The sequence below is a fragment of the Artemia franciscana genome, chromosome 7, assembly GCF_032884065.1.
Source record: "Artemia franciscana chromosome 7, ASM3288406v1, whole genome shotgun sequence".
NCBI lineage: Eukaryota > Metazoa > Arthropoda > Branchiopoda > Anostraca > Artemiidae > Artemia > Artemia franciscana.
In genome coordinates, this window is record NC_088869.1 from 62,042,309 (window position 1) to 62,069,832 (window position 27,524).

Below are 27,524 nucleotides of genomic sequence, written 5' to 3' on the forward strand. Positions count from 1 at the left end.
TCTTTTACTAATAAAAAGATTCGTAAAAAATTAAAAGTTGTAGTTGCCTTTTTAATTAACCGAAAATCGGAGGGCAACTAGGCTTCCTCCCCCGCTTGTTTTTCCTCAAAATAATTCGATCAAAATTATGAGAAAGCCATTTAGACAAAAAAAAATAAATTATCAAATTTCGTTTTAATTATTCCTCTGAGGAGAGCCAAAATCAAAACATCAAAATCATCTGATTTAATATATTCCATGTTTCTTCCTTATTACCTTTACTTTCCTGCAGCTAATTTCCGTTATAGTCAGACATAGTTTTCCTCCTCAGTTTATTCACCAGAGTCTTTGCTTTGTAAACAAAATAAAAGACTCATCACTTTTCGAATCTAGATAAGTTTCCTAATTCCGATTTCTTAATTCTATTTGGTCAATTATCTCCTCTGTTATCTATGGTTAGCGGAGAACAAGCTTCTTTGATTTAAAAAATTTACTGAACACGTCTGTTAATGACTTCCATCAGACAATCCAGGGCTTTAGCAGGGCATTCTTTCTTTTCAAACAATTGACTCCAGTCTATTACACTCACCTCCTCTGAACACTTTAGGAGATTTTTTTTTCGTTATCTGAAATTTTTTTTTTCTGGACTCGTTCAACATTAAAGAAAAATTGTAGCTGAGAGTGGATGATTATCAGACCCAGGAAACATGATCACATCGGAAAAACTTCGATTCAAATTAATCGAACGAACAAACACATTATCAATAATTGTTGGAGATTGACTCTTCAGTCTCGTTGGAATATTCACCGGTGGATATTAATCATTTTATATCATAAAATTTGAGAAATTACCATTTCGACTAGAAAGATCCAATGCATTAAAATTAAAATCCCCCATCACTATATGACTAACACCATTTGGGACTTTGTCAAGGAGCTCATTAGATCCATCAGTAAACTTATCCAAGTGAGCGCTAGGAGGCTTAAAGATCATACTAATTAAAGCTTTTTTGGTTATTAAGTCTATTTTGGATAATATCATCCTTCATACCGCTCCTGGACTCTCCCTTTACCAAAAGTACAATACCACCTCGGCCTAGTGAAATGCAATTTTTCCCATGTTGGTTGTACCCTGAAATGGATAGAGCGATAAAGACTGACTTACACACAAAAACATTTCACATAGCCCTACGACATCAAACTGGGAAGAAAAATCATCTATTAACTGGAGTATATTTTAGTAAATTAATGTCACATGGGCTTTCCAAGAACATAAATACAAACATTGGTCATTGTCAATTGGTAAAGCTCATATAGCGCACGCAGATAAAAACTATTTTTCTTTTATTTAATTGGGTTACAGGGTAATCATCATCACGGGCGATTTATCTAGATAAATAATCCTTAAGGCTAAATTTTGCTACTTCAGACCTAGCCATCTCTTACCAGAAAAAAAAATACACATAAAAGAAAAAAAAAGAAACAAAATAAAGTAAAAGCAAAAACAACAAAAAATAAAAAGTAAAACAAAAAATAAACAGTCTCATGACGTCTGAGACTAAATACAGTCAACAATAGAGCAGGTTTTCTTGACTGGTGTCCCTAGACTAGACTTTGTCAAAATCTGACCATGATCTGATCACGAATTTCGCTGACCATACTTGTCTTTCTCTGTGTTAAAAATGTCCTAGGGACGTTTTGTTAGAAAATCCGATAAAAAAAACTCCAGTTGAAGCAAGTCTAGCTTTTGCTTTTCGGGCTAAATCTTTGCTAGAAAATTTAACGATGATCGGCTCAACTCTAATAGAACTTTCTTAATGCTGTGTAGTCGGATTATTCAAGTGGAAACGGTATGCCTTACACAAATCAGAAGACTGGAGGTCAGTCACATATATTTTTCTATTTAATTTCCGAGATATTGTAGGTGAATCGAACATTCCTTATATCCCGGTCGCTTTCTCTTTGAGTGTCCTGGTCATCATTTATATTTCCTATGTCTCGGTGTCCCGGTCGTCATTTGTGTCCCGATGTCCCGGTCTGTAATTTCGTCAGTCGATAAACATGACGTCAGTCGACACACAAACATGACGTCACTCGACACACAGACACACCGACAACTTATTTTTATATATCTTCTATATATATAAAAATAAGTTGTCTGTTTGTGGATCTGTGGATCAGGTGACGTCATGTTTCTGTGTCGGCTGACGTCATGAAATTAGTTGTCGTCATTTTTGTTATGACGATGCTTAGTATATTGTAAAACACATTATAAATGACGACCAGGACATAAGTAAAAAAAAAAAACTAACAAAACTAAAAAGAAGGTAAAAACTACAAAAAAAAACTAAAAAGAAAAAAAAAAACTAAAAACTAATAAAAAAACTAAAAAATCTAAAAATCTAAATAAACTAAAAAAGGAAAAAAATAAAGGAGAAAAACAAAACTAAAAAACGAATGTATATAGGCTACAGGGGGATACAATGACGTATATACAATGCTGTTGGGGTGGCGCGAAGCGCCACCCCAAAAGCTAGTCTATATATATAAAAATAAGTTGTCTGTCTGTGTGTCTGTCTGTCTGTCAGGTGACGTCATGTTTCTGTGTCGACTGACGTCATGAAGTTAGTTGTCGTCATTTTTGCTATGACGGTGACGTCATTAACGGTATTTAAGACATTTGTTCACGGAAAAAGTAACGACCGGGACACAGGGACACAACTAAAACGGGGACACCGGGGGGCACAGGGGGATATATAAATGACAACCAGGACACAGGGAATGTTCGATTAGCAATCACCATCAACAAAGCTCAAGGGCAATCATTACAATAATGAGATATAGATCTGAATACGGATTGTTTTTCTCATGGACAATTATATATTGCATGTGGAAGAGTCGGTAAACCTGACAATCTATTTATATGCACAGACAATGGGACAGCGAAAAATATTGTATATTCGCAAGTTTTACGCAGTTAAAAACATATATATATATATATATATATATATATATATATATATATATATATATATATATATATATATATATATATATATATATATATCTATATTCACAGGTGGGACAGAGGGACACAACTACAATGGCGCGTAACTAATATGGCGCGTAACGACTTACGCGCGTGGGGGGGCTTGTGGGGGGGGGCGAAGCGCCCCCACCTACTAGGTGTTGGTAACTTGTTATAACAAGTTGACTGAGGTAGTATATCTTAAAAGACCTTCTTTAATGCAACGCATTTTACCACATCTTGAGGGTTGTGAAATAAAGCAATAGATTTTATTAGACAAAGCTATATTTCTCATCTATTTGGTGAAGTTGGAGGATACAAGGCAGTTAGAACCACCTGCCATTTGTAAATAGTAACCAAAACTAAAGAAACCCTTTTGAAAACAAGTCATCAAACCTATCATGGTAGCAAACACTAAAGAAAAGACGGACCGAAAACAGATACAAATTAAAGAGAATGAATTCCGAAAAAAGAATTTCAGTAATAACATATAAATTTAAGGAATGCTCTTTTTATGCTGCTCCCCTACTAAGTAGAGCTCATTAAACTTTAAATCACCCATTGAAAGTTATTGGTATAAGAAAGCATGTATAATTTAGAAAAGAGGGAAACCTCCCTCAAGGTTACCTCCAAAAAGGAGGTGACCTTGACAAAACTAACTCATCATATCTATTATATCCAAAAATTCTCAGTCCCAATGTCAATCTGACACTTTACTGAGAGATTTTTCGATAGTTCTGAAACCTTCGGCTGTCTAACTGAAATTAGCAAACCTACTATATTTTTCGTTCGATAGCATTACGGCCATTACCCAGGCACAATTATTGTTTTACGCTATTAATTAATAGAACTAATCAGTTTTCTGCCATGCGATCTCTTTTGCGACTTTAGAAGGGAACTAGAAAGTAAAATACTGGTTCAGACGATTCCTCTTCCGACATTCTATTTATTCAGAACAATCACTCCTGGTAAAAAAAAAGGGGGGAACATAATCAGCAATAAGACGTACTTCCGACAATCTTTGTAAGTAAAATACAAGATTTTTGTTTTTATAAAGGGTCTTTCTTTTTATCCGAGATTTCTTCTTTTATAGGTTCTCAATACTTTTTTTCAAACTAATAGATGCATTTATGTACCACCTACATCCACAAACAAATTTGAAAACTTTACTATAGAAAAACATTCAAATTGGTAGGCACTTTTAATACATGTTTTTAGCTTTGTAAAGAGTTTTTTTCATATCATGGTTATCACCTTTTGAAGTTTTCAACTTCTTTTCAAACAGTTCGTGGTTACGAATTGTAAGTAAGGAGAAAAACAGTTCAATAGTAACCAAAACTCTAAAAAACAAAACAGAATTTTCATGTCGATATAAATCAAAAGAGCTGGCCTATTATTATCAGTTTTCTACCATGCGAGCGTGAAATTGTGGTTCAGATGATTCCTCTCCCGACATTCTGCGAGTGGCATCCTAGGCTAACCACTTGAAAAGGACATCCACCTACCGTTGTCAGGCTCACGACCTAACGTTGTATGCCCCTAACCTAAAGTTGTATGCCCCCACGTTGGCATTAAAAAAATTTAGCTAAACCCTTTTTTCTACTCCAAAGTTTCTCAAAACCTATTTTTCTCCAATTTATGCGTGTACTATAAGTCGATCCATTCTCCAGCCGTCAAGACACTTTAAAATTGCCTTGTATTTTCTTAGAGTTTTAAACACCCTTTTTTCTGTCAAAAATCCTGTATGGTGGATTGAAAACTCAGCTATATGATTCTTGCAGAAACGTTAATTTTAGTAGTAAAAATTTTACTAAAGTATCCCCTTTTTATGAAAAAATTCTGATGGATTATTCTGTTTTTGTAAAGATTTTTTTATCCCAGGTATCTCCTCTTAGAGATTCTAAGTTCTTTTTTCAAAACTAAGATACATTTACGGTACCACCTGCATCTACAAACAAACAAATTTACAAACTTTATTACAAAAAAAACGCATAAATTTGTGCAGTTAAACCATCTTTGTATTGAAAAAATACACAGTTTTGGCTTTGTAATGAGCTTTTATTCTGATTTGATCTGATCTAAAACCTTTTACAATTTTCAGCTTCTTTACTTTCCAAAATTAGGAAAGTAGTAGCTGCAGCTATGCACCATCATACTTACAAACCAAGAAATTTGAAAAAATTACTATTAAAAAAACATTTACATTTGAGTAAATAAAGTATAATTTGCTAAACACAATAATAACTACACAATAACTACAGCAATTTCTCTGCTGCAATGAAGAAAAAAGGTTTTAGCTCCCCATAAGAATGCATACTTTTGTTATTTTGGCTTCTTTGACTTCAGCATTTTAGGAGAACTCACATATAAAAGGTGTTTCTGCGATACCTCAAGAACGGCTAAGGCAGTAAAGTTGAAACTTTCAGTGTATATTGAGGGGATGGTTGATTAATAATTGTCTATTCTCAATGTTGTAGTAAGGTGGTCGTCGGAATGGCTTTATCCATATAGAAGGCCAAAGTTTGTGTAGATTTTCGAGCCATCTATTTGAATAATACTATACGCACCCATCCGCTCTATACAACAATTGTTCTTAAAACTTGATACAGAATTTTGTTGAAAATATAAATAACAAGCCAAAATCAAGATGCTTAATGAGAAAAACTGAAAAATGTCTCAGTAATATGCGTTTTATTAACTAATAAAAAACTATTTAAATTAAAAGAGGACGGAAAACAATTAAAAAGGGGATTTTTCAGGGAAGAATTCTTTCAAGGAAAAGCAAAGAGCTGGATTGAATCTAAAATTAGCAAAGCTTAAGTCAGATAGTTATTCAAATTTAAAACAAACATGAATTACGGTCAGTAGATAAGTAAAACCCAAAACGTACAGATGCCACTATACAAATAATCAAGTCAAACTTATGACAAACAGAAACTTTTCCTAAACTGAAGTAGACTGAACACCCCTGTACCTTCTAAAGGCTAGAACGTCCTTATTTTGCGCTTTACTAGAAACAAAACATACGTCAAACGAATTCTCTTTTATAACGTTTTAAAATCCAAATTTGTTGAGAATTTCCAGAATGATTATGAATTTGTATTAAATTGTCAATTTTCACTTTATTGGTTATTTTGTAGGCCATTTTTTTCCTTTATTGTTGATATTGTGACAAATAAACACACAACACAAAATAGAAATGTTTTCATTAAAGTGCAAATGGTGTTCTGGTCATTGGTAGGCATACCCCTGCATCTGGCTGTCGTAATTTCTGTGCTTTTTGGGCGTCTCTCATTTATTTATAGTGATTTTTGTTCGTTTACGCTTGAATTACTATTTGACTTTATTTTATCTCGGCTTAGGATTGATGTAGCTCTTAACTTTTCTTCAGGAAACTTCTTGCTTGGAGCAAGTTTTTTCTTAACAAACAAACATTGTTCATAATCTGAGCTAGTTACCGTTATGAATTAAATATGTTGTTGCGAAAGAACTTTTGATTGCATAAATAAGTTTTTCAAATTAGGATTGAAATTAATGGTATTTGGAGGAATAATTTATTGTGAAATTGGCAATTTGTTGGCCCTGTTTGTGAACGTACACTGTTCAGTGCTATACAGGAAAGTATTTTGGGCCAACTTCACACGGGTATGATTGGAATCCCCTTGGATGCATTAGTGAGTATCAGCCCGAATTGAAAGACAAGTATTTTTGCTCTGTTTGTCTACTTCTAATAATAAGACACTGTTAATTAAGCAGCGTTTCAAGCAGTTTGATGTTGCGCCGACTAAATTCGGGAAGTATCTCTTATGGTCCGAGAGAGTTATGCAAATAGGAAAGAATCCACACGGAAAGTCCACTTATCTGGTCTTTTGTTATGGTAGTTACGATGAATTTAGACTAATAGATGCGAATCTTCAAGAATGCAACCCTAAAACGACATATCCATCCGCGCCTCCTGTTAAAAAGCATTTGTAGAACTTACTATTACCCCTTACATTTACCCCTAAATTTATCTTAAAAGACTTTTTTTAGCCCTGAAAGTAAGTGATAAATTAGGGTCTTACTCGGTTTCTTCGAGTATCGCCCCGATTTACGAGTAATTAGTTGCGACAGAAGCCCAGCTGTAGAAGACAAAAAGTGATCTGCTGGAAAATATAACAAAGGAAGTGACTGAAAAGTTTATGACACAAGGTCACTCTAAGAGACTACTGAACTGATAGTCAACCAAGCTTATCATTCAGTCACGCTCGAGTTTAATCCAAAGTTTGCGGAAATTGAGCAGACTCTAAGTTGGTTGAGAACTCAAATTGAAAATTTGGAGGAGAGAATTGGTCGAATAGAAAAAGAGCTAGATGATTATGATCAAGAGTCCTTGATCAAAAGAGTCTTTGACAAATGTCATGGGGTCAAGCATTTACCTGGTGCAAGTCACCTACAATATCTCGCAAATTAAATAGAAAAATATATGTGACTGACCTCCAGTCTTCTGATTTGTGTAAGGCATACCGTTTCCACTTGAATAATCCGACTACACAGCATTAAGAAAGTTCTATTAGAGTTGAGCCGATCATCGTTAAATTTTCTAGCAAAGATTTAGCCCGAAAAGCAAAAGCTAGACTTGCTTCAACTGGAGTTTTTTTTTATCGGATTTTCTAACAAAACGTCCCTAGGACATTTTTAACACAGAAAAAGACAAGTATGGTCAGCGAAATTCGTGATCAGATCATGGTCAGATTTTGGCAAAGTCTAGTCTAGGGACACCATTAAAGAAAACCTGCTCTATTGTTGACTGTATTTAGTCTCAGACGTCATGAGACTGTTTATTTTTTGTTTTACTTTTTATTTTTTGTTGTTTTTGCTTTTACTTTATTTTGTTTCTTTTTTTTCTTTTATGTGTATTTTTTTTTTCTGGTAAGAGATGGCTAGGTCTGAAGTAGCAAAATTTAGCCTTAAGGATTATTTATCTAGATAAATCGCCCGTGATGATGATTACCCTGTAACCCAATTAAATAAAAGAAAAATAGTTTTTATCTGCGTGCGCTATATGAGCTTTATCAATTGACAATGACCAATGTTTGTATTTATGTTCTTGGAAAGCCCATGTGACATTAATTTACTAAGATATACTCCAGTTAATAGATGATTTTTCTTCCCAGTTTGATGTCGTAGGGCTATGTGAAATGTTTTTGTGTGTAAGTCAGTCTTTTTCGCTCTATCCATTTCAGGGTACAACCAACATGGGAAAAATTGCATTTCACTAGGCCGAGGTGGTATTGTACTTTTGGTGAAGGGAGAGTCCAGGAGCGGTATGAAGGATGATATTATCTAAAATAGACTTAATAACCAAAAAAGCTTTAATTAGTATGATGTTTAAGCCTCCTAGCGCTCACTTGGATAAGTTTACTGATGGATCTAATGAGCTCCTTGACAAAGTCCCAAATGGTGTTAGTCATATAGTGATGGGGGATTTTAATTTTAATGCATTGGATCTTTCTAGTCGAAATGGTAATTTCTCAAATTTTATGATATAAAATGATTAATATCCACCGGTGAATATTCCAACGAGACTGAAGAGTCAATCTCCAACAATTATTGATAATGTGTTTGTTCGTTCGATTAATTTGAATCGAAGTTTTTCCGATGTGATCATGTTTCCTGGGTCTGATAATCATCCACTCTCTGCTACAATTTTTCTTTAATGTTGAACGAGTCCAGAAAAAAAAAAAAATTTCAGATAACGAAAAAAAAATCTCCTAAAGTGTTCAGAGGAGGTGAGTGTAATAGACTGGAGTCAATTGTTTGAAAAGAAAGAATGCCCTGCTAAAGCCCTGGATTGTCTGATGGAAGTCATTAACAGACGTGTTCAGTAAATTTTTTAAATCAAAGAAGCTTGTTCTCCGCTAACCATAGATAACAGAGGAGATGATTGACCAAATAGAATTAAGAAATCGGAATTAGGAAACTTATCTAGATTCGAAAAGTGATGAGTCTTTTATTTTGTTTACAAAGCAAAGACTCTGGTGAATAAACTGAGGAGGAAAACTATGTCTGACTATAACGGAAATTAGCTGCAGGAAAGTAAAGGTAATAAGGAAGAAACATGGAATATTTTAAATCAGATGATGGGTGGTAACAGAAAAAGACCACGGGAGACATAAATTTGGAAGGATGTAACTGTGGTGATTCAACTGAAATTTTAAATCAGTTTGCAAATTTTTTCTTGAATATTGACTCCGAGGTGCAATCTAGTGTTAGCAACAAATATAATCAAGTAAACTCCAATACTATTAAAGATGTCAGTGGTTAAACATCAAACATGGGAATTTAGCCGTGTACGAGTGAAGAAGGGCGTAAAGTTGTGCAGTCACATGAGTCTAATTCTGCCAGTGTTGATGGTGTGTCCCTTCAAGCTCTTAAAGTGATTTTAGGATATATTCTTCTCTGTCTAGTTTTTATCATTAATATTTCCTTAGAAAAGGGAAGTTTTTTGGTGCACTTTAAATTGGCGAACATCATTCCCCTTCACAAAGGTGGTCGTAAGGCAGATATAAAAAACTGGAGACCCAGTTTTATTCCACTTATCCTTCCAAAAATACTCGAGAAACTGGTACATACACATAAACGGTTCTATAATTACCTTCAGATGAATAGGCTTTTGAGTCAGGCACAGTTTGGGTTTCGTAAGCTCATTCCTATGACGCACACCTTACAGCACCTGGTTCAAAGTGTTAACAGAGCATTAAACTCGGGTAACGGACCTATGTCAATTTTCATTGTCAATAGAAAAGCGCTTGACACGGTTGACTACCAAGTGTTACTTCATTGAATGAGAAGCCTTGGAATAAATTGAGTTTATCTAAGATAGTTTGAGAGCTATCTCAATAATGTTGAGAGCTATCTCTATCTCTAATAATGATATCAAAAGACTGGAGGTGTTTAAGAGTTTATGTTTGCTATGCGTGAATGTAAAGAAGACGTTTTTACTGACGTTCTGCAGGGTGGGTGATTCTCTTGATGTAAGTTGTGAAGTCCTATTGTGTGAAAAGCCTGTTGTACAAGTTAAGTCACTACGGTACCATGGCATCCACATTGATTCTAATATTTCGTGGGAGGATCATAGCGACATTATTTCCGCCAAAACTGCACGTTGAGCTAGCATTCTCAGGAGATTGAAGCATATTCTGCCGGAACGTACTCTTTGCACGATATATTTTACAGTAATCTACCCTCATATATCATACAGATGTTTAGTTTGGAGCAGCAATCTTTATGATAATTATAAGCGTGTGCAAATTCTACAAAATAAAGCAGCAAGAATAGTTGGGAATTACGTAAAAAATGTGAAAGACATCAGTGCATGTTTTATGTCACTAAGGCTACTCAATGTTGGACAGATAAGGGAATATCAACTGGCAATGTTTGCGTTTTATTTTGTACAAAATCTATTCCCGCAAACTCTTTGAGCTAGACTGTTTTAAAAGTTCTAAGTATCTTGTTCCTTCTGTATGCAATTCGCTTCCTGTGAGTGTTAGGGCGGCTAGCACCTCCACAGGTGCTAGCGTGGGGATGTAAGTGGGCTATAGGGCTGGAGGGAGAAACGGGTTGAAGGGGTGGATGGATTTGTATTTGGATGGTAGTTGTTGCCCTGGGGGGGGGTTGAGAGAAGGTGATTGTCTTTTTTTTTTTATTATTATTATTTTAATTAACCTACGATGCTTCTAGGAACATTTTTGTTGTTTTTTTTTATTATTAATTTAGGATGCCTTTAGAAATGTTTTTGTATTTAATTGCTATATGTTAGCGAAATTTAAATTTTTCCCTAGCGTAGGGATTTATATCTGTAATAGTTTATATTTTTTTTATTATGTTAATAAACGTAAAAAAAATAATTTAATAATATGGCTCACCATCAAAGATCAAAGGTCAATAAACATCAGCCCTTTTTTAATTTAATCATTTTCAAAGTTGATTTTCCTTTAAGTTGGATTAGTTTTATCCTTTTTGTTAAAGTAAGGAAAAATATTTCTTTGATGATTATTCTCCAAGAATGAAAATGTATCAAAAGATATTCTAATTGATCGAAATACTACTAGCAACCTGAGCCATAAGAGTCGTTCCTGGAAAGATTATATATAAAAGGGAAAGATTACCAAAAAGAAAATTATTGACAAGAAAAATAAGGCTTGAAAAAAAGAAAGAGAAACTCTAATGTAAATTATAAAGAGATAAATACTAAGAAATGTAGGAATAATTAATTAGTTAGTTCTAAAAAATATATAACAGAGAAGCAATAACAATAATAAACAATTTACCACTCCATCTTCAGGATTTTGCCCTGCCAATTGGTAGCTATATTTGACACGTTCCTGACACGAGAATAGAGCAAAAAAAAGTTTGACAGAGCTAACTACGGCTGTGATAATTAAAGCGCGACGTACACCATTTTTGTAACCTTTGAGGAAAGCCAATAACGGGAAAAAGTTTTTCGTTGTGGTTGCTTTGATGAATATGACTAATGGAGATAAATGGAACACATTCTAAACCAACTTCTTCTGCTCTTTTCGATGATGTAAATTAAATTCAAGTTTTCTGAGCTAATTCATAATTATTCCATCTTGTGCTGTATGTCTCCCTTTTCCTTGACAACAAAGGAGACAAATGTCCCCCTTTCACAGCTCCATAAGATAATCCTCTCTTGTCATTCTGAAATGCAACAAGACCTGATAAAAAAAAGACATACACCAGTAAGTGGCATATGTTTCATTTTATCTTCGTATCGAGATAGTTCTGAATGCAGACAATTCGAGATAGTTCTGAATGTACCATTCGATTCCTTGTGCTGAGTTTACAAACGACACACACATAGCGTACCACAACTTACTGATATGGCATATGTCACCCTTTAATTATCACATCCGACTAGGCTTAGAATGTGACCCTAAATAACACGAACTCTCACGTTAGAAATTCGGTCTTTCATGAATAAAACTAACTGTCAACTTGATAGGATTCGTCATGTAGCGCTTTCTCTGAATGTATGCCATGCAGTAAAACATAAGAAAGCGAAGTTATGTTCCAGGAGCTAATAGAACAAATACAAATTTTCGACGAAAAAATATAAATTCTGATTAACAATTTAAACTAATTTCAGTGTGAGAACTGTATTAAGTTTCAAGAAATCTTTACTGATTTTAGGTGCAGCAATCTTGCTTCTAACTCTAAATTACGAAGTTTGAAAACTACTTTAAGGACTAACCTAGGTGAAATTAGTTCTAAGGACAAAAAGATAGATTCGTGTTTTATGCTTCCTAGTCAAGAAGTGTGCTTCAATTCCAGTGATTTATTTTTGTGATATCAGTTGTGACATTTCTCTAGCCAATCACAATGTCCCTAAGTATACGTCAGATAGGGAAGCAAAATAACCCCGCTTGTATGCCTGTTGTTGTTTTTACCTGTTGTTCCTACGTCAAATTTTGGGCCAGTAAAGGGAACCCCCAACCAGTTTTTTTCGTGAAATTGTTTTTTGCAAGTAAAACAACGATGTTTTTTTTAGTCAAATTGATTTTTGTAAGTAAACTCTGTTTTTTCTGATGGGATTACCCAGTCTGAAATGCGTCCAAACTGTTCGCGGCGGTGAATGATAATTGAACGATCGTTATCAATAAACGAAAAAAAAAAGTTTCTAAAGCAAAATTTCAGAAGTTAAAAAATCAGCATAAACACTTATAAAAATTAAAATATTTCTTATGTATCATAGGGGCTACCACACCCTAGAACCCTACTCTGCTCTAAACTTTCAACGTATTGTGGACACGGCAGTTATTTAAAAGTCAGTGCAGCATAAAAAGCAGATTTCGAATCATTTTTAGAATTTTAGTTTATATTTAAAAAGGTCAGTCGGTGTACAGGGTTAACTACCGTGAAATTTTTGAACTGAAAATCCAAAAAAAGCTCACAAATATCATTACATCGAAAGAATCCGATTTTGATGCTGAAAGTAAAAAAAAACAAGTTTTTTAACTGAAAGTAAGGAGCGACATTAAAGCTTAAACCAGACAGAAGTTACTTCGCATATGAAAGGGGCTGCTTCCTCATCAACGCCCCAGTCTTTACGCTAAAGTTTGACTCTTTTTCTCAACTCTTCTATTTAAAACAGTAAAAAACTTTAGCGTAAGGAGCGGGGAGTTGATGAGGAAGCAGCCCCTTTCATATACCAAATAATTTCTATTCGTTTTAAGTTTTAATGTCGCTCCTTACTTTCAGTTAAAAAAAGCTTGTTTTTTTCTATTTAGTTTCTGAACGTTTTTGAATCAATGCATGTTTTGATTTTGGCTCTCCTCAGAGGAATAATTAAAACGAAATTTGATAATTTATTTTTTTTTGTCTAAATGGCTTTCTCATAATTTTGATCGAATGATTTTGAGGAAAAACAAGCGGGGGAGGAAGCCTAGTTGCCCTCCGATTTTCGGTTAAATAAAAAGGCAACTAGAACTTTAAATTTTTTACGAATCTTTTTATTAGTAAAAGATATACGTAACTTATAAATTAGCTTACGTAAAGAACTTTTGTATTCTCATGTTTTTATTACATATATGAGGGGGTTCTCCCCCTCGTCAGTACCTCGCTCTTTACACTAAAGCTTAAATTGTGTCCCAATTCATTAAGAATGACCCCTGAATCCTGCGCTCCCTTCATGGAAATTTTCTTCCCCTGTGACAAATTCTTCGATGGAAAGCTCCCCCAGCATATCCCACTCTTCTCAACCCCTCCCCCCAACCAAAAAATCCTCCTGAAAACGCCTGTACACTTCCCAATAATCATTACTGTATGTAAGCACTGGTCAAAGTTTGTAACTTGTAGCCCCTCCCACGGGGACTGTGGGGGAGTAAGTTGTCCCCAAAGATATAGTTATAAGGTTTTTCGACTACGTTGAATAAAATGGCTATCTCATAATTTTGATCCGTTTACTTTGGGAAAATAATTAGCGTGGGAGGGGGCCTAGGTGCCCTCCAATTTTTTCGGTCACTTAAAAAGGGCACTAGAAATTTTAATTTCCGTTAGAATGAGCCCTCTCGCAACATTCTAGGACAACTGGGTCGATACGATCACCCCTGGGAAAAAAACAAACAAACAAACAAATAAACACACATCCGTGATCTGCCTTCTGGCAAACAATACAAAATTCCACATTTTTTTATATAGCAGCTTGAAACTTATACAGCAGGGTTCTCTGATATGCTGAATCTGATGGCGTGATTCTCGCTAAGATTCTGTGACTCTTAGAGAGTGTTTCCCCTATTTTCTAAAATAACGCAAATTTTCTCAGGCTCGTAACTTTTGATGGGTAAGACTAAACTTGATGAAACTTATATATTTAAAATCAGCATTAAAATGCAATTCTTTTGATGTAGCTATTGGTATCAAAATTCCATTTTTTTAGAGTTTTGGTTACTATTGAGCCGTGTCGCTCCTTACTAGAGTTCGTTACCACGAACTGTTTGATTCCAAGCGTATATGCAGAGTATAAACTATTTTTATAAGTGAGCAATAATTGTGTATGTATGTGTGTATTTTTTCTAGAAAACGACTCAACATTTTTTCGGGAAAATTGGCATCCTTATATATTCTGGCCTAAGAACTGATTTAGATAGGTCAGCAGTTTGAGAAAATTCGTTAAGAGCCTTAATTTTGGGAAAAATAAATATCTTTGAAAAAAAAATTGCAGTATGAAAGGCATTAAATTACGTAAAAAGTAAAAAACTGGGAACTGCAAAAATATTTGTATATATCTTAACAAGGGATTACAATAGTAAACATAAAGTTTGAAGCTTAGTAGAGAATTTGTGTTAGAAATCAGCCTTGCTTCAATAATTGATTACCTTTGATAAGACACAGTATGAAAAGACATTAAATTGCTTAAAAACGAGAAACTGGTAATTTTGAAGCTTATTAGACAATATAGACATACCATTTTCATTTCATATTCCAAAAACATCATTGCCAAATTTCTTTTGTTATAAGTACATGCAATGTATTTTTAAGAGATGAAGAAAAGTTGAGAAATATTTAATTGCTAGATTTATTATGTAAACTGTAAAAATATTTGTGGTGGCTGAGCAATAATTATAATTCAAACTTTAAAATACCAGAATGTTTTAAGATTTGTTATTTCTTTTGTTGGATAAAATCAACTTGCTACGTGATTAAGCTTACAGGTTTACAGATAGATAGATTGATAAGTGTATTTTAAAGCCAAATATACAGTCATGAACACAGTACAATAACATAAATGAAAGGCACTAATAACATAAACTTTGATCAGCGATCATCATAAAGCGCTTAAATGAAACACTTCATTAGCCTAATAATAGTACTTAATACTTGAAAAAAAACGGTCAATGAAAAGAACCCTTAACACTCGGAAAAATACATAAATAAATTTCTTAAGAGCGTTATTTTTTTTAAAGATTCATTTCAGTGACTTCATGTTTATGAATACATTTGAAAAGCATATACACGTCACATCTCAGTAGTGGTTGTATTTTTTTCAGTAACTATGATAAAGGCAAAATTAGACAAGAAACAAATGATTGATAAGACAAATCATATGATTGACGTCATATTTATGAGTACATTTCAACAGAATAAATCATATCATCACCCCCCCCCAAAATGAACGTATTGTTTTATGTCTATGACGAACACGACATTACAAAAGGAACATAGCTAATCCCTATATAGACGTCTGCAAGATGCCGAGTTTTGTTGCCCGGTGGCTACGCCACCGGGCTCCCGATATTTAAATCTATATTTACCTATCAACATACCTACATGTATAACTTTTTTCTTGAAAAAGGCCCCTTATAGTTTTTTTTTTTAATTAGTACCATGGGATTTTCTAGCCTGAAATAATGATCCAGATAGGTCACGAGTTTGAAAAAAGATGTTTACAGCCTAAATTTTAAAAAAATTCATGAGATTGGTATAATATCTATTTACATTTAAAGAACACAAATTACGCCATTTTTCCCCAGGAGTGGTCGTATCGTTTTTATGGAACTTGGTATTAACCAAGTGACATATAGCAATCGCAAATTCTGTCGGTCTGTCGATCTGCCTGTCTGTCAGTCTGTCTGTCTGTCGGTTTGTCTGTCTGTCGGTCCTGGTTTTGCTACTTTAGGCACTTCCAAGTAAGCTAGGACGATGAAATTTGGCAGGCGTATTAGGGACCGGACCAGATGAAATTAGAAATAGTTGTTTTCCCTATTTCCGCAAGAAATAGAAAAATTGAAGTATTTTAACTTACGAACGGTTGATCAGATCTTAATGAAATTAAATAAAAAAACTAGTTTTTTTTTAACTGAAAGTAAGGAGCGACATTAAAACTTAAAACGAACAAAAATTACTCCGTAAATGAAATGGGTTGTCCCCTCCGCAATCCCTCGCTCTTTGCGCTAAAGTTTTTAATTGTTTTAAAATGTAGAATTGTGGCAAAGAGTCAAACTTTAGCGTAAAGAGCGAGGGATTGCGGAGGGGACAACCCATTTCATATACGGAGTAATTTTATTTAAAATTTATTTTCAAAACCTGGGGAATGCGTTGTTTATTTTTTTCATCTTTTTAATGAAAATACCATAAAAGGTATTTTCCCAAGAAAATAGCCACAAAGCTATTCATCAGAATATATGGGGGTGGGCAATGAACATTGTCAAGGAGGAATGTACCATATTTTCACCTCTGTATTCCCACTGGCCAATCGACACAGCTTAAAACAGGCGCTATAGGCTATCAACCAGATCCACCCTGACTAACACATTTTTCTCAATTTTTCTTGACAACATTCGTATTCTAAGTATGAATTTTTTTGTTCCCTAGATTAAGATGGGAACCGGGGAAACACGTTCCTCATAATCTAGTAGCCTCACTAAAATACTTACAATGTTTTCTGTTTCTTAGATGTAGTTCAATAGCTTACTTTTTATAGCGTTTAGTCTCTTTACTTCAATTCACGGATCTCTTCCTCAAAGTTCTCGAATAACATTAAATAAAAAGATCAGAAATATGATTGTTAACTGGATTCAATTACATCTAATAAGCTTTTGGCAGAAATTTCATCAAAATTTTTAAAACGTCCAAATTTTTGAAATTGTATTCCGTCAGTCTTCATCCATTCTCATTAATGAGACGACAATGAAAGTCGTTTGCATGGAAAACTGTTTAAGTGATATCAAAGAGCCACTTAAACTTTATTAAAACTATTTCAGAGACTATACTTCTATCACGGGATAGATGGAAGGACTAGAAATGAGCCTTTTCGGAAGAACTCCTGGGAAGTAGTAGCAGGCAGATATACACGAGAGAATTTATTCTGGAGGAGGGACACGTTGGCTGAAACCTTACAAAATAGGTGAACCACCTGGAAAGGATATTGATAAATATGGAAAATATTAGTAAATATTTCAACATTCGGGAGGGAGATGACCACATGCACCTTAAAGTTGATGTACTTTAAAGTCCTGGTTATGAACAAATAATAGAATAAATTAATAATATAAGAAGACGTATAAAGAGGAGAAGCATTAAGGAGTAAAAGAAATATGCAGTGCCACTTATTTCTGTTATTTAATGAAAAATACACAAAAGCTTTTCGGTTGAGCTAAATTTAGCATACGTATACGTATAGTATAACTTAAAAAGACTAATAGAGTCAAAACAAAAACGATCAGAAATCGCCCTAATCTTGGCAACAATGAATACATCAAAACTATCAAATTTTCATGCTTATTCAGAATATATAAAATTTATCAGATTTTAATGTTACCTATCAAAAGTTACGAGCCTGAGAAAATTTGATCACATTTTGAAAAAGAGCAGAAACACCGCCAAAGCATAAAGTTATCGCGATGAAGATTACGCCGCCAGATTCAGCATATCAGAGAACCATGCTGTAGAAGTTTCAAGCTTCTATATAAAAAAATGTGGAATTTTGCATTTTTTATCCAGAAGCAAGATCACGGATGTGTGTTTATTTTATTTTATTTTTTGTTTGTCTGTTTCTCCCACGGATGATGGTATCGAACCAGTTATCCGAGGAGATCTGGAGGGGGCTCATTTGATCAGAATTCAAAGGCTCTAGTGCCTTTTTTTAAGTGACCAGGAATACTGGATTGCAGCTAGCCCCCCTCCCCCGTCTATTTTATACAGTTTTCTAATCAAAATTTTGAGTTAGTCATTTCGTTATAAATACTTCAACTTATTATTATTATAATGTTATAAATATTATTATAAATACTATAAATATTACTATAACTGTAAGTATTTTGAACGAAAAATCTAATGAATATTTCTTGTAGGATGACTTAGCTTCCCCAACCCCCCCCCCCCCCGAAGCCCCCAGGGGATGGGGAAATAGCTATGAACTTTGCTCATTGTTTACACATAGTATTGGCTATAGGGAAGTATACAGATACCTTCCAAGAGAGATTTTACGATGAAGAAGGAGGATTACGTGTGAAACCTTTTCACGGGGGAATTTTTGTGGGGGAGAAATTTTTCATTGAGGGAAGCTGAATATCCCGGCATTATTTAGAAAAATGATCAGCAGTTAATTAAAAAATAAGTTTTTCCAACTAAAAGTAAGGAGAAACATTAAAATTTAAAACGAATATAAATTATTACGAATATGACGGGGACTACCCACTCCTCAATACCTCGCTCTTTACAGTAAGTTTTTTTAACTTTAAAGAAAACTTATTCTAATTAAATAGCTCTTGTGTTTCACGAGTAATTCTTAAATAGTTGGAACAAAAAGTCTAACTTTGGCATGAAGAACAAGGTATTGAAGGCAAACCTCCCCATTTTCGTAATAATTTAGTTTCGTGTTAAGTTTTAATGTTGCTCCTTACTTTGAGTTGAAAGAAACTTGATTTTTTTTTATAAATCCCTTAAAAGCTTGAGTTCAATCAGTGATGCTCTGTGTTAAGTATTAGAATCAATGGATGCTTCATATATATCTATCAACCCCCAAAGTTCACACTCACACAGTGCATGTCTACGGGTATTGTAACGAATACACGATTCGTTAACGATACTTGTTACTGCTGGAAAAAAGGCACTAGAGCTCAAAATTCACACTGACAAGTGGTATCAATAACTATCCTTTTCAAAGAATAGACAAATAATTTTTCTAAAGATAGATTTATTTCATTAGTTCTAATTTATTTGTGTTATTTGAGAACTAGATTTTTGCTCTCTTTTACATGTTTTCTTTTTTTTCTAAAATATAATATCACCTTATGCTTACATACTTGAAAAGTAAATTTAACTTAAATATAGCCACAGTTTGTAACCCCCGTAAAAATTGCATTACTTTTACTAGTACAATTTTTTCTAATAAGCTGCTATTACTTAGAGTGTCTTCTACTATGGAGGAGGACTCTTTATATGCTGGTTATTATCATGAACTATGATAGTACTGGTGTATTCAATTTTTTTACGCTCAAATGGTTATTAGTATAAATTTCGTTACGCTACTTGTTTTAATTCTATTAAACAGTTCCTGAGTTAAATATTCTTTTTTTAGATAGAAGGCATAAGCAACAGACCTGAAAGCGAAGATTCTTTATACGCATATTACGCTGTTTACCTTGCTTCTGTAACTGTCGTTGGAATATCTGGAAATATTTTTGTTATTGCAGCTTTCTTTAAGGAGAAACAGGTATGATCCTATGCTTGAAAACTCAGAAGTTGACTAGGCCATCCAACTAGTAGTCGCAATTACGGTATTTTTTTTTCTTTGTTTTTAGCCGTTCCTCATTTTTGGAAAAGATTATATTTTTATAACAACAGGTAACTTACGCATTTCAAATGATTTAAATCGTTATGCGATTTTATATAAGATAAGATAAGATTTATTTCAACAAAGCGGCTATCACAAGCCAAAAGGGCCGAATTCACACTTTAGTTTGAGTACAAAATCATAAAATTGCAAGTAATAAAAAGTCAAATGATAAAAACTTGTAAAGTTAAAACAGAGAAAACAAATCCAAACAAAATCTAGCTAGAAAGAATTACAAAGTTCGCAATTGCAAAATAAACACTAAAACTATTAGATAAAAGTGGAGAGAGAAAGGAGGGGGGGGCTATTGATTTAAAATTTCAACTATGTGAGGGATGAATGTTCTTCTAAATCTATCAGTGGAAACAGAGCATCACTGATTGAACTCAAGCTTTTAAGGGATTTATATAAAAAAAAATCAAGTTTCTTTCAACTCAAAGTAAGGAGCAACATGAAAACTTAAAACGAAACTAAATTATTACGAAAATGGGGAGGGTTGCCTTCAATACATTGCTCTTCATGCTAAAGTTTGACTTTTTGTTCCAACTATTTAAGAATTACTCCTGAAACACAAGAGCCGTTTAATTAGAATAAGTTTTCTTTAAAGTTAAAAAAACTTACTGTAAAGAGCGAGGTATTGAGGAGTGGGTAGTCCCGTCATATTCGTGATAATTTATATTCGTTTTAAATTTTAATGTTTCTCCTTACTTTTAATTGGAAAAAATTATTTTTTTATTAATTGCTGATCATTTTTCTAAATAATGCCGGGATATCCAGCTTCCCTCCATGAAAAATCTCTCCCCCACAAAAATTCCCCCGTGAAAAGGTTTCACACATAGTCCCCCTCCTTCACCGTAAAATCTCCCTTGAAACGTATCTGTATACTTCCCTATAGCCAATACTATGTGTAAATCATGAGCAAAGTTCATAGCTATTACCCCATCCCCCGGGGGCTCGGGGGGGGGGAGTTAAGTCATCCTACAAGAAATATTTATTAGATTTTTCGTTCAAAATACTTACAGTTATAGTAATATTTATAGTATTTATAAAAGTATTTATAACATTATAATAATAATAAGTTGAAGTATTTAGAACGAAATGACTAACTCAAAATTTTGATTAGAAGACTGTATAAAATAGATGGGGGAGGGGAGCTAGCTGCAATCCAGTATTCCTGATCACTTAAAAAAAGACACTAGAGCCTTTGACTTATACTTATTGACGACATGACTGCCTGTCCATGGATTATTCTTTATGGTTGATTGTGTGTGGCTATGCAGTTTGACCTATGTGATTGTATGGATGAGTAGGGTTAAGGCCTCATTCAAGTGCTGGTCTATATTAATCACTAATTTAGGAAAAAAGTCTTCCTTTTCTCCTTCTGTCTCTTTTTTTTTTTTTTTTTTTTTTTTGTGTTTGTGCTGTAGCATTGGTGATTTCTCTTTTCATGATATTCTGAATAAGCATGAAAATTTGATAGTTTTGATGTATTGTTACCAAGATTAGGGTAATTTCTGATCGTTTTTGTTTTGACTCTATTAATCATTGTAAGTTATACTATACGTATACGTATGCTAAATTTAGCTCGACCGAAAAGCTTTTGTGTATTTTTCATTAAATAACAGAAATAAGTGGCACTGCATATTTCTTTTTCTCCTTAATCCTTCTCCTCTTTATACGTCTTCTTATATTATTCATTTATTCTATCATTTGTTCATAACCAGGACTTTAAAGTACATCAACTTTATGGTGCATGTGGTCATCTCCCTCCCGAATGTTGAAATATTTACTAATATTTTCCATATTTATCAATATCCTTTCCAGGTGGTTCACCTATTTTGTAAGGTTTCAGCCAACGTGTCCCTCCTCCAGAATAAATTATCTCGTGTATATCTGCCTGCTACTGCTTCCCAGGTGTTCTTCCGAAAAGGCTCATTTCTAGTCCTTCCGTCTATCCCGTGATAGAAGCATAGTCTCTGAAATAGTTTTAATAAAGTTTAAGTGACTCTTTGATATCACTTAAACAGTTTTCTATGCAAACGACTTTCATTGTCGTCTCATTAATGAGAATGGATGAAGACTGACGGAATTCAATTTCCAAAAATTTGGACGTTTTAAAAATTTTGATGAAAAATCTGCCAAAAGCTTATTAGATGTAATTGAATCCAGTTAACAATCATATTTCGGATCTTTTTATTTGATGTTATTTGAGAACTTTGAGGAAGAGATTCGTAAATTGAAGTAAAGAAACTAAACGCTATAAAAAGTAAGCTATTGAACTATATCTAAGAAACAGAAAAAATTGGAAGTATTTTAGTGAGGCTACTAGATTATGAGGCACGTGTTTCCCCGGTTCTCATTTTAATCTAGGGAACAAAAAAAATTTCATACTTAGAATACGAATGTTGTCAAGAAAAATTTAAAAAATGTGTTAGTCAGGGGGGATCCGGTTGAGAGCCTTTAGCGCCTGTTTTAAGCTGTGTCGATTGGCCAGTGGGAATACAGAGGTGAAAATATGGTACATTCCTCCTTGACAATGTTTATTGCCCCCCCCCCCCCATATATTCTGATGAATAGCTTTGTTGATATTTTTTGGAAAATACCTTTTATGGTATTTTCATCAAAAAAATGAAAAAAATAAACAACCCATTCCCCAGGTCTTGAAAATAAATTTCACCCCTCTCCTCTTTACACCTACGTGAATTGACGCCACTGCTTGTTTTGTGCTCAAATTTCGTCACTTAAACTAGTATAGATTTATCGTTCAATACCCTTTAAGACGCTATTTCAAGGTTCATACACAAACACCAAAAACTAATATGATAGGAAATATTTATGAATCGCTTCAACGAACAGTTTAAATTGTGGCTATAGTTGCACAGGATTGCCTCTTCCATAGCTGTCGCTGTTGTATCGAGAAATTCTCCCATCAATTTTCGTAGCTGTTGATATTGTATAGTAGCAATTACCAATTGTTCTGTAAAAGTTGAATTATTCAACTCAATACAGCTGCTAAACAAGGAAAATAGATGGCTTAAATTGGCCATTAGGTTGGCATGACAAGCAAATATATTCCAGTCTTAACATCTGTCTGAACCTACCAAAAGTAAAGAACCTACTTTCACACATTTTGTCTCACAGTTACCCATGCAAATCTTGTCAATTCTTTAAGATTTATTTACAATGAAGTTTTCCTATTCCCGAGGTTTTATTAACGCTAATCTGAGCGAATCAGGATATTTCATAATAAAGATTATTCGTATCGGTCTATTGGCCAGAATCTGCACAAGCTAAATCCTGGTATTGGTAAATTCTTTTTGTGAGGACCTCTTGTTTTGCATCTAATTTTTAAATTTGAAACTTGGTAGGCTTAGTAGAGGCTTTTAGGCTTAGTAACTGCGTACTAACTTCCAACCATTGAATTGAATTGAATTTATTTATGAACCGTTGTAAATACAATAACAAATAGAGTATAAAAAAAAGGAAAAAAAAACAAAAGAAAAGACGGAAAATGACAAACAAACAAAAATTAAAATTCATAGAATAAGCACACAAGCAAAATAATTAATCAAATAATCACACAGAATTTTGCCTCAAATTTTTACCTGGCTTGCGTATGCAGCCTGTTCCAAGCCAGGATAAATAGGGAGGGCTTGGCTGTGGGCTAGTGACTCACTCTTGCAAAAAACTGTAGGCAACAGAAACATCTATTGAGAATAGCTTCGGATCTGATTGTTTTTATGACAACCGCACGCCCCTGGATATGATTTTTGACAGGGAAAAATTCCTTCAAATTTGGATTCTAGAACACTCGAGGAATGTCCCAGTTATCCAAGACTGAAAAGTTTTTGAACGAAATGAGCCAACACGATCTAGACATCCTAACTCTGTCCGAGGTATGAAGGCCTGGTTCAGGCCTCAAAAAGTTGCCAAGTGGGCACAGCATCATATTCAGTTGACCAGAGTCAAGGAGAAAACACGGAGTTGTCCTTATGATGAAGAGAAAAACCACTATATCCCTTTTAAAGTGGCAGCCAGTTTCATTCAAAATTCTTACCGCTAGGTTGGCCAGCCAGCATGCAAATTTGTCTGTGCTGGTCTGTTACGCACCCACAAACGAAGCAAGCGATGATGTAAAGAAAGAATTTTACAGAACCCTGCAACCGGTTGCCAGTGATATACCTAGACATTACATAGCTTTTTTTGTTGGTGATTTCAATGCAAAAATTGGTGGCGACCGCGATTGTTGCCCCCGGTCTATGGGCTCCCATGGCCTCGGTAATCGGAACGAAAATAGTGAGCTTCTAATCGATTTTGCGCTCTCAAATTACCTAGTTATTAGTGTGAGTTTGTTCCAACACCGTAGTATCTACAAATATTCCTGGACCTCTCGAGATGGCACCACCAGAAATCAGATTGACTTCTTCCTAGTCAGTTCCAATTGGCGAACTAGCCTTATGGACATACGTTCACATATAGGAGCTGATGTAGGGTCAGATCACAACATAATGATAGCCAAATTTAAAGTCAAACTGAAGAAAATTGTTAAACAGGTACTTTATCCAACCCAACCTTTTGACTCGGATAAACTACTTCATACCAAAGTAAAAAAAACTTCGTGATCGAACTTTTTAACAGATTTGAATCACTTTCCGTGCCAAAAAATTCCAGACCAAGAAGAGCTGTGGGAAGTCGTGAAAAACTCCTTCCATACGGCGGTGACAAAAATGGGGCACAAGAAACGCCCTAAAGACCAATGGCTCTCGGACCAAACTTGTAATCTCATAAGGGAGAGGAAACACATAAAAGAAACCCTTCTTCAAAGCCAAACACCAGGCCGTTTAATCTTGAAAAACGCACGCTACCGCAAAGCAGGCAAAGCTGTAAAGAAGAGCGCAAGTAATGACCACCGAACCCTGATCGAGAGCAAAGCCAAAGTTGCAGATGAAGCAGCCAAGAGAGGAGACTCTAGAGCCCTATATCAGATCACAAGTGACATCCTTGGAAAGAAGCGTAACGTCAATGGCCCAGTTTGAGACCCATCTGGTGTACTTTTGACCAAACCAGCAGCAGTGAATGAGTTATGAGCATCCCACTTCGAAAGACTCCTCAATTGGCCACCAAAGCGCCACCCCAACACCTAGTTGGTGGGGGCGCTTCGTGCCCCCCTAAGCCCCCCCCCCGCGTGCGTAAGTCGTTATGCGCCATATTAGTTACGCGCCATTGTAGTTGTGTCCCTGTGTCCCACCTGTGAATATAGATATATATATATATATATATATATATATATATATATATATATATATATATATATATATATATATATATATATATATATATATATATATATATATATATATATATATATATGTTTTTAACTACGTAAAACTTGCGAATATACAACATTCTTGGCTGTCCCATTGTCTGTGCATATAAATAGATTGTCAGGTTTACCAACTCTTGAACATGCAACATATAATTGTCCATGGGAAAAGCAATCCGTATTCAGATCTATACCTCATTATTCTAATGATTGATTTGAGCCTTGTTGATGGTGATTGCTAATCGAACGTTCCCTATGTCCCCGTCGTCATTTTTATATCCCCCTGTGCCCCCCCATGTCCCCTTTGTAGTTGTGTCCCTGTGTCCCAGTCGTCATTTATATTCCCTGTGTCCGGTCGTCATTTGTGTCCCAGTGTCCCAGTCTGTAATTTCTCTTTGAGTGTCCCAGTCGTCATTTATATCCCTGTGTCCCGGTGTCCCGGTCTGTAATTTCTCTTCGAATATTCCCTGTCCCAGTCGTCATTTATATATCCCCCTGTGCCCCAGCGTCCCCGTTGTAGTTGTGTCCCTGTGTCCCGGTCGTCATTTATATTCCCTGTGTCCCGGTCATTATTTGTGTCCCGGTATTCCAGTCTGTAATTTCTCTTTGAGTGTCCCGGTCGTCATTTATATTCACTGTGTCCCGATTTCCCGGTCGTCATTTGTGTCCCGGTGTCCCGGTCTGTAATTTCATCAGTTGACAAACATGACGTCAGTCGACAAACAACTTCATGACGACATACAGCTCAATCCTTATAATGACGTCAGTCGACAAACATGACATCAGTCAACACACACACATGACGTGACTCGACAGACAGACAGACAGATAGAAAACTTATTTTTATGTGTTCCGGTCGTCATTTTTGTCCCGGTCGTCATTTGTGTTCCGGTGTCCCGGTCTGTAATTTCTCTTTGAGTGTCCTGGTCGTCATTTATATTCCCTGTGTCCCGGTCGTCATTTGTGTCCCGGTGCTTTGTTGATGGTGATTGCTAATCAAACATTCCTTGTGTCCCGGTCGCTTTTTCTTTGAGTGTCCCGGTCGTCATTTATATTCCCTATGTCCCAGTGTCCCGGTCGTCATTTGTGTCCCGATGTCCCGGTCTGTAATTTCGTCAGTCGACAAACATGACGTCAGTCAACACACAAACATGACGTCACTCGACAGACACACAGACAACTTATTTTTATATATATAGAAGATGTGTCCCGGTCGTCATTTGTGCCCCGGTGCTTTCTTGATGGTGATTGCTAATCGAACATTCCTTATGTCCCGGTCGCTTTCTCTTTGAGTGTCCTGGTCGTCATTTATATTCCCTATGTCTCGGTTTCCCGGTTGTCATTTGTGTCCGATGTCCTGGTCTGTAATTTCGTCAGTCGACAAACATGACGTCAGTCGACACACAAACATGAAGTCACTCGACAGACACACAAACAACTTATTTTTATATCTATACTAGCTGTTGGGGTGGCGCCACCCCCCCCCCCCCCCGAGCGCGTAAGTCGTTACGCGCCATATTAGTTACGCGCCATTGTAGTTGTGTCCCTGTGTCCCACCTCTGAATATAGATAGATATATATATATATATTTTTTAACTACGTAAAACTTGCGAATATACAACATTCTTGGCTGTCCCATTGTCTGTGCATAGAAATAGATTGTCAAGTTTACCGACTCTTAAACATTCAACATATAATTGTCCATGGGAAAAACAATCAGTATTCAGATCTATACCTCATTATTCTAATGATTGCCCTTGAGCTTTGTTAATGGTGATTGCTAATCGAGCATTCCCTGTGTCCCCGTCGTCATTTATATATCCCCCTGTGCCCCTGGCGTCCCCATTGTTGTTGTTTCCCTGTGTCGTTGGTGGGGGCGCTTCGCGCCCCCCCCCCCCCCCAAAGCCCTCCCGCGCGCGTAAGTCGTTACGCGACATATTAGTTACGCGCCACTGTAGTTGTGTCCCTGTGTCCCACCTGTGAATATAGATATATATATATATATATATATATATATATATATATATATATATATATATATATATATATATAATATATATTTTTAACTACGTAAAACTTGCAAATATACAACATTCTTGGCTGTCCCATTGTCTGTGCATATAAATAGATTTAAGAGCTGACCAGGTTTCATTAGTAATCCAAGATCCAAACTCGAGAAGACCGTCATTGGAAATGGGACGATAAGAAAATCGGGTAACAGAAAATGTATGATTAAAGTTGGAAAGAGGCTTCATTAATAAACAAAAATCATAGCTTTCTCCTAAAGGGGGCAAAGGAACAGGTGAGCTATAGAAAGTGTGCATATTCGTGCAAATCAGATGAATAGTAATATTTTC

General features: G+C 35.2%; 1 protein-coding gene across 1 annotated transcript in view; it reads left to right on the plus strand.

The window, feature by feature from the left end:
• Nucleotides 1-27,524, plus strand: part of LOC136029574 (rhodopsin, GQ-coupled-like) — a 254,215-nt gene that overhangs the window by 47,877 nt on the left and 178,814 nt on the right. Inside the window, exon 2 of the mRNA XM_065708071.1 lies at nt 19,590-19,724. Within this exon, the coding sequence (XP_065564143.1) occupies nt 19,590-19,724 (135 nt within the window). The remainder of the gene's footprint in view (nt 1-19,589; nt 19,725-27,524) is intronic.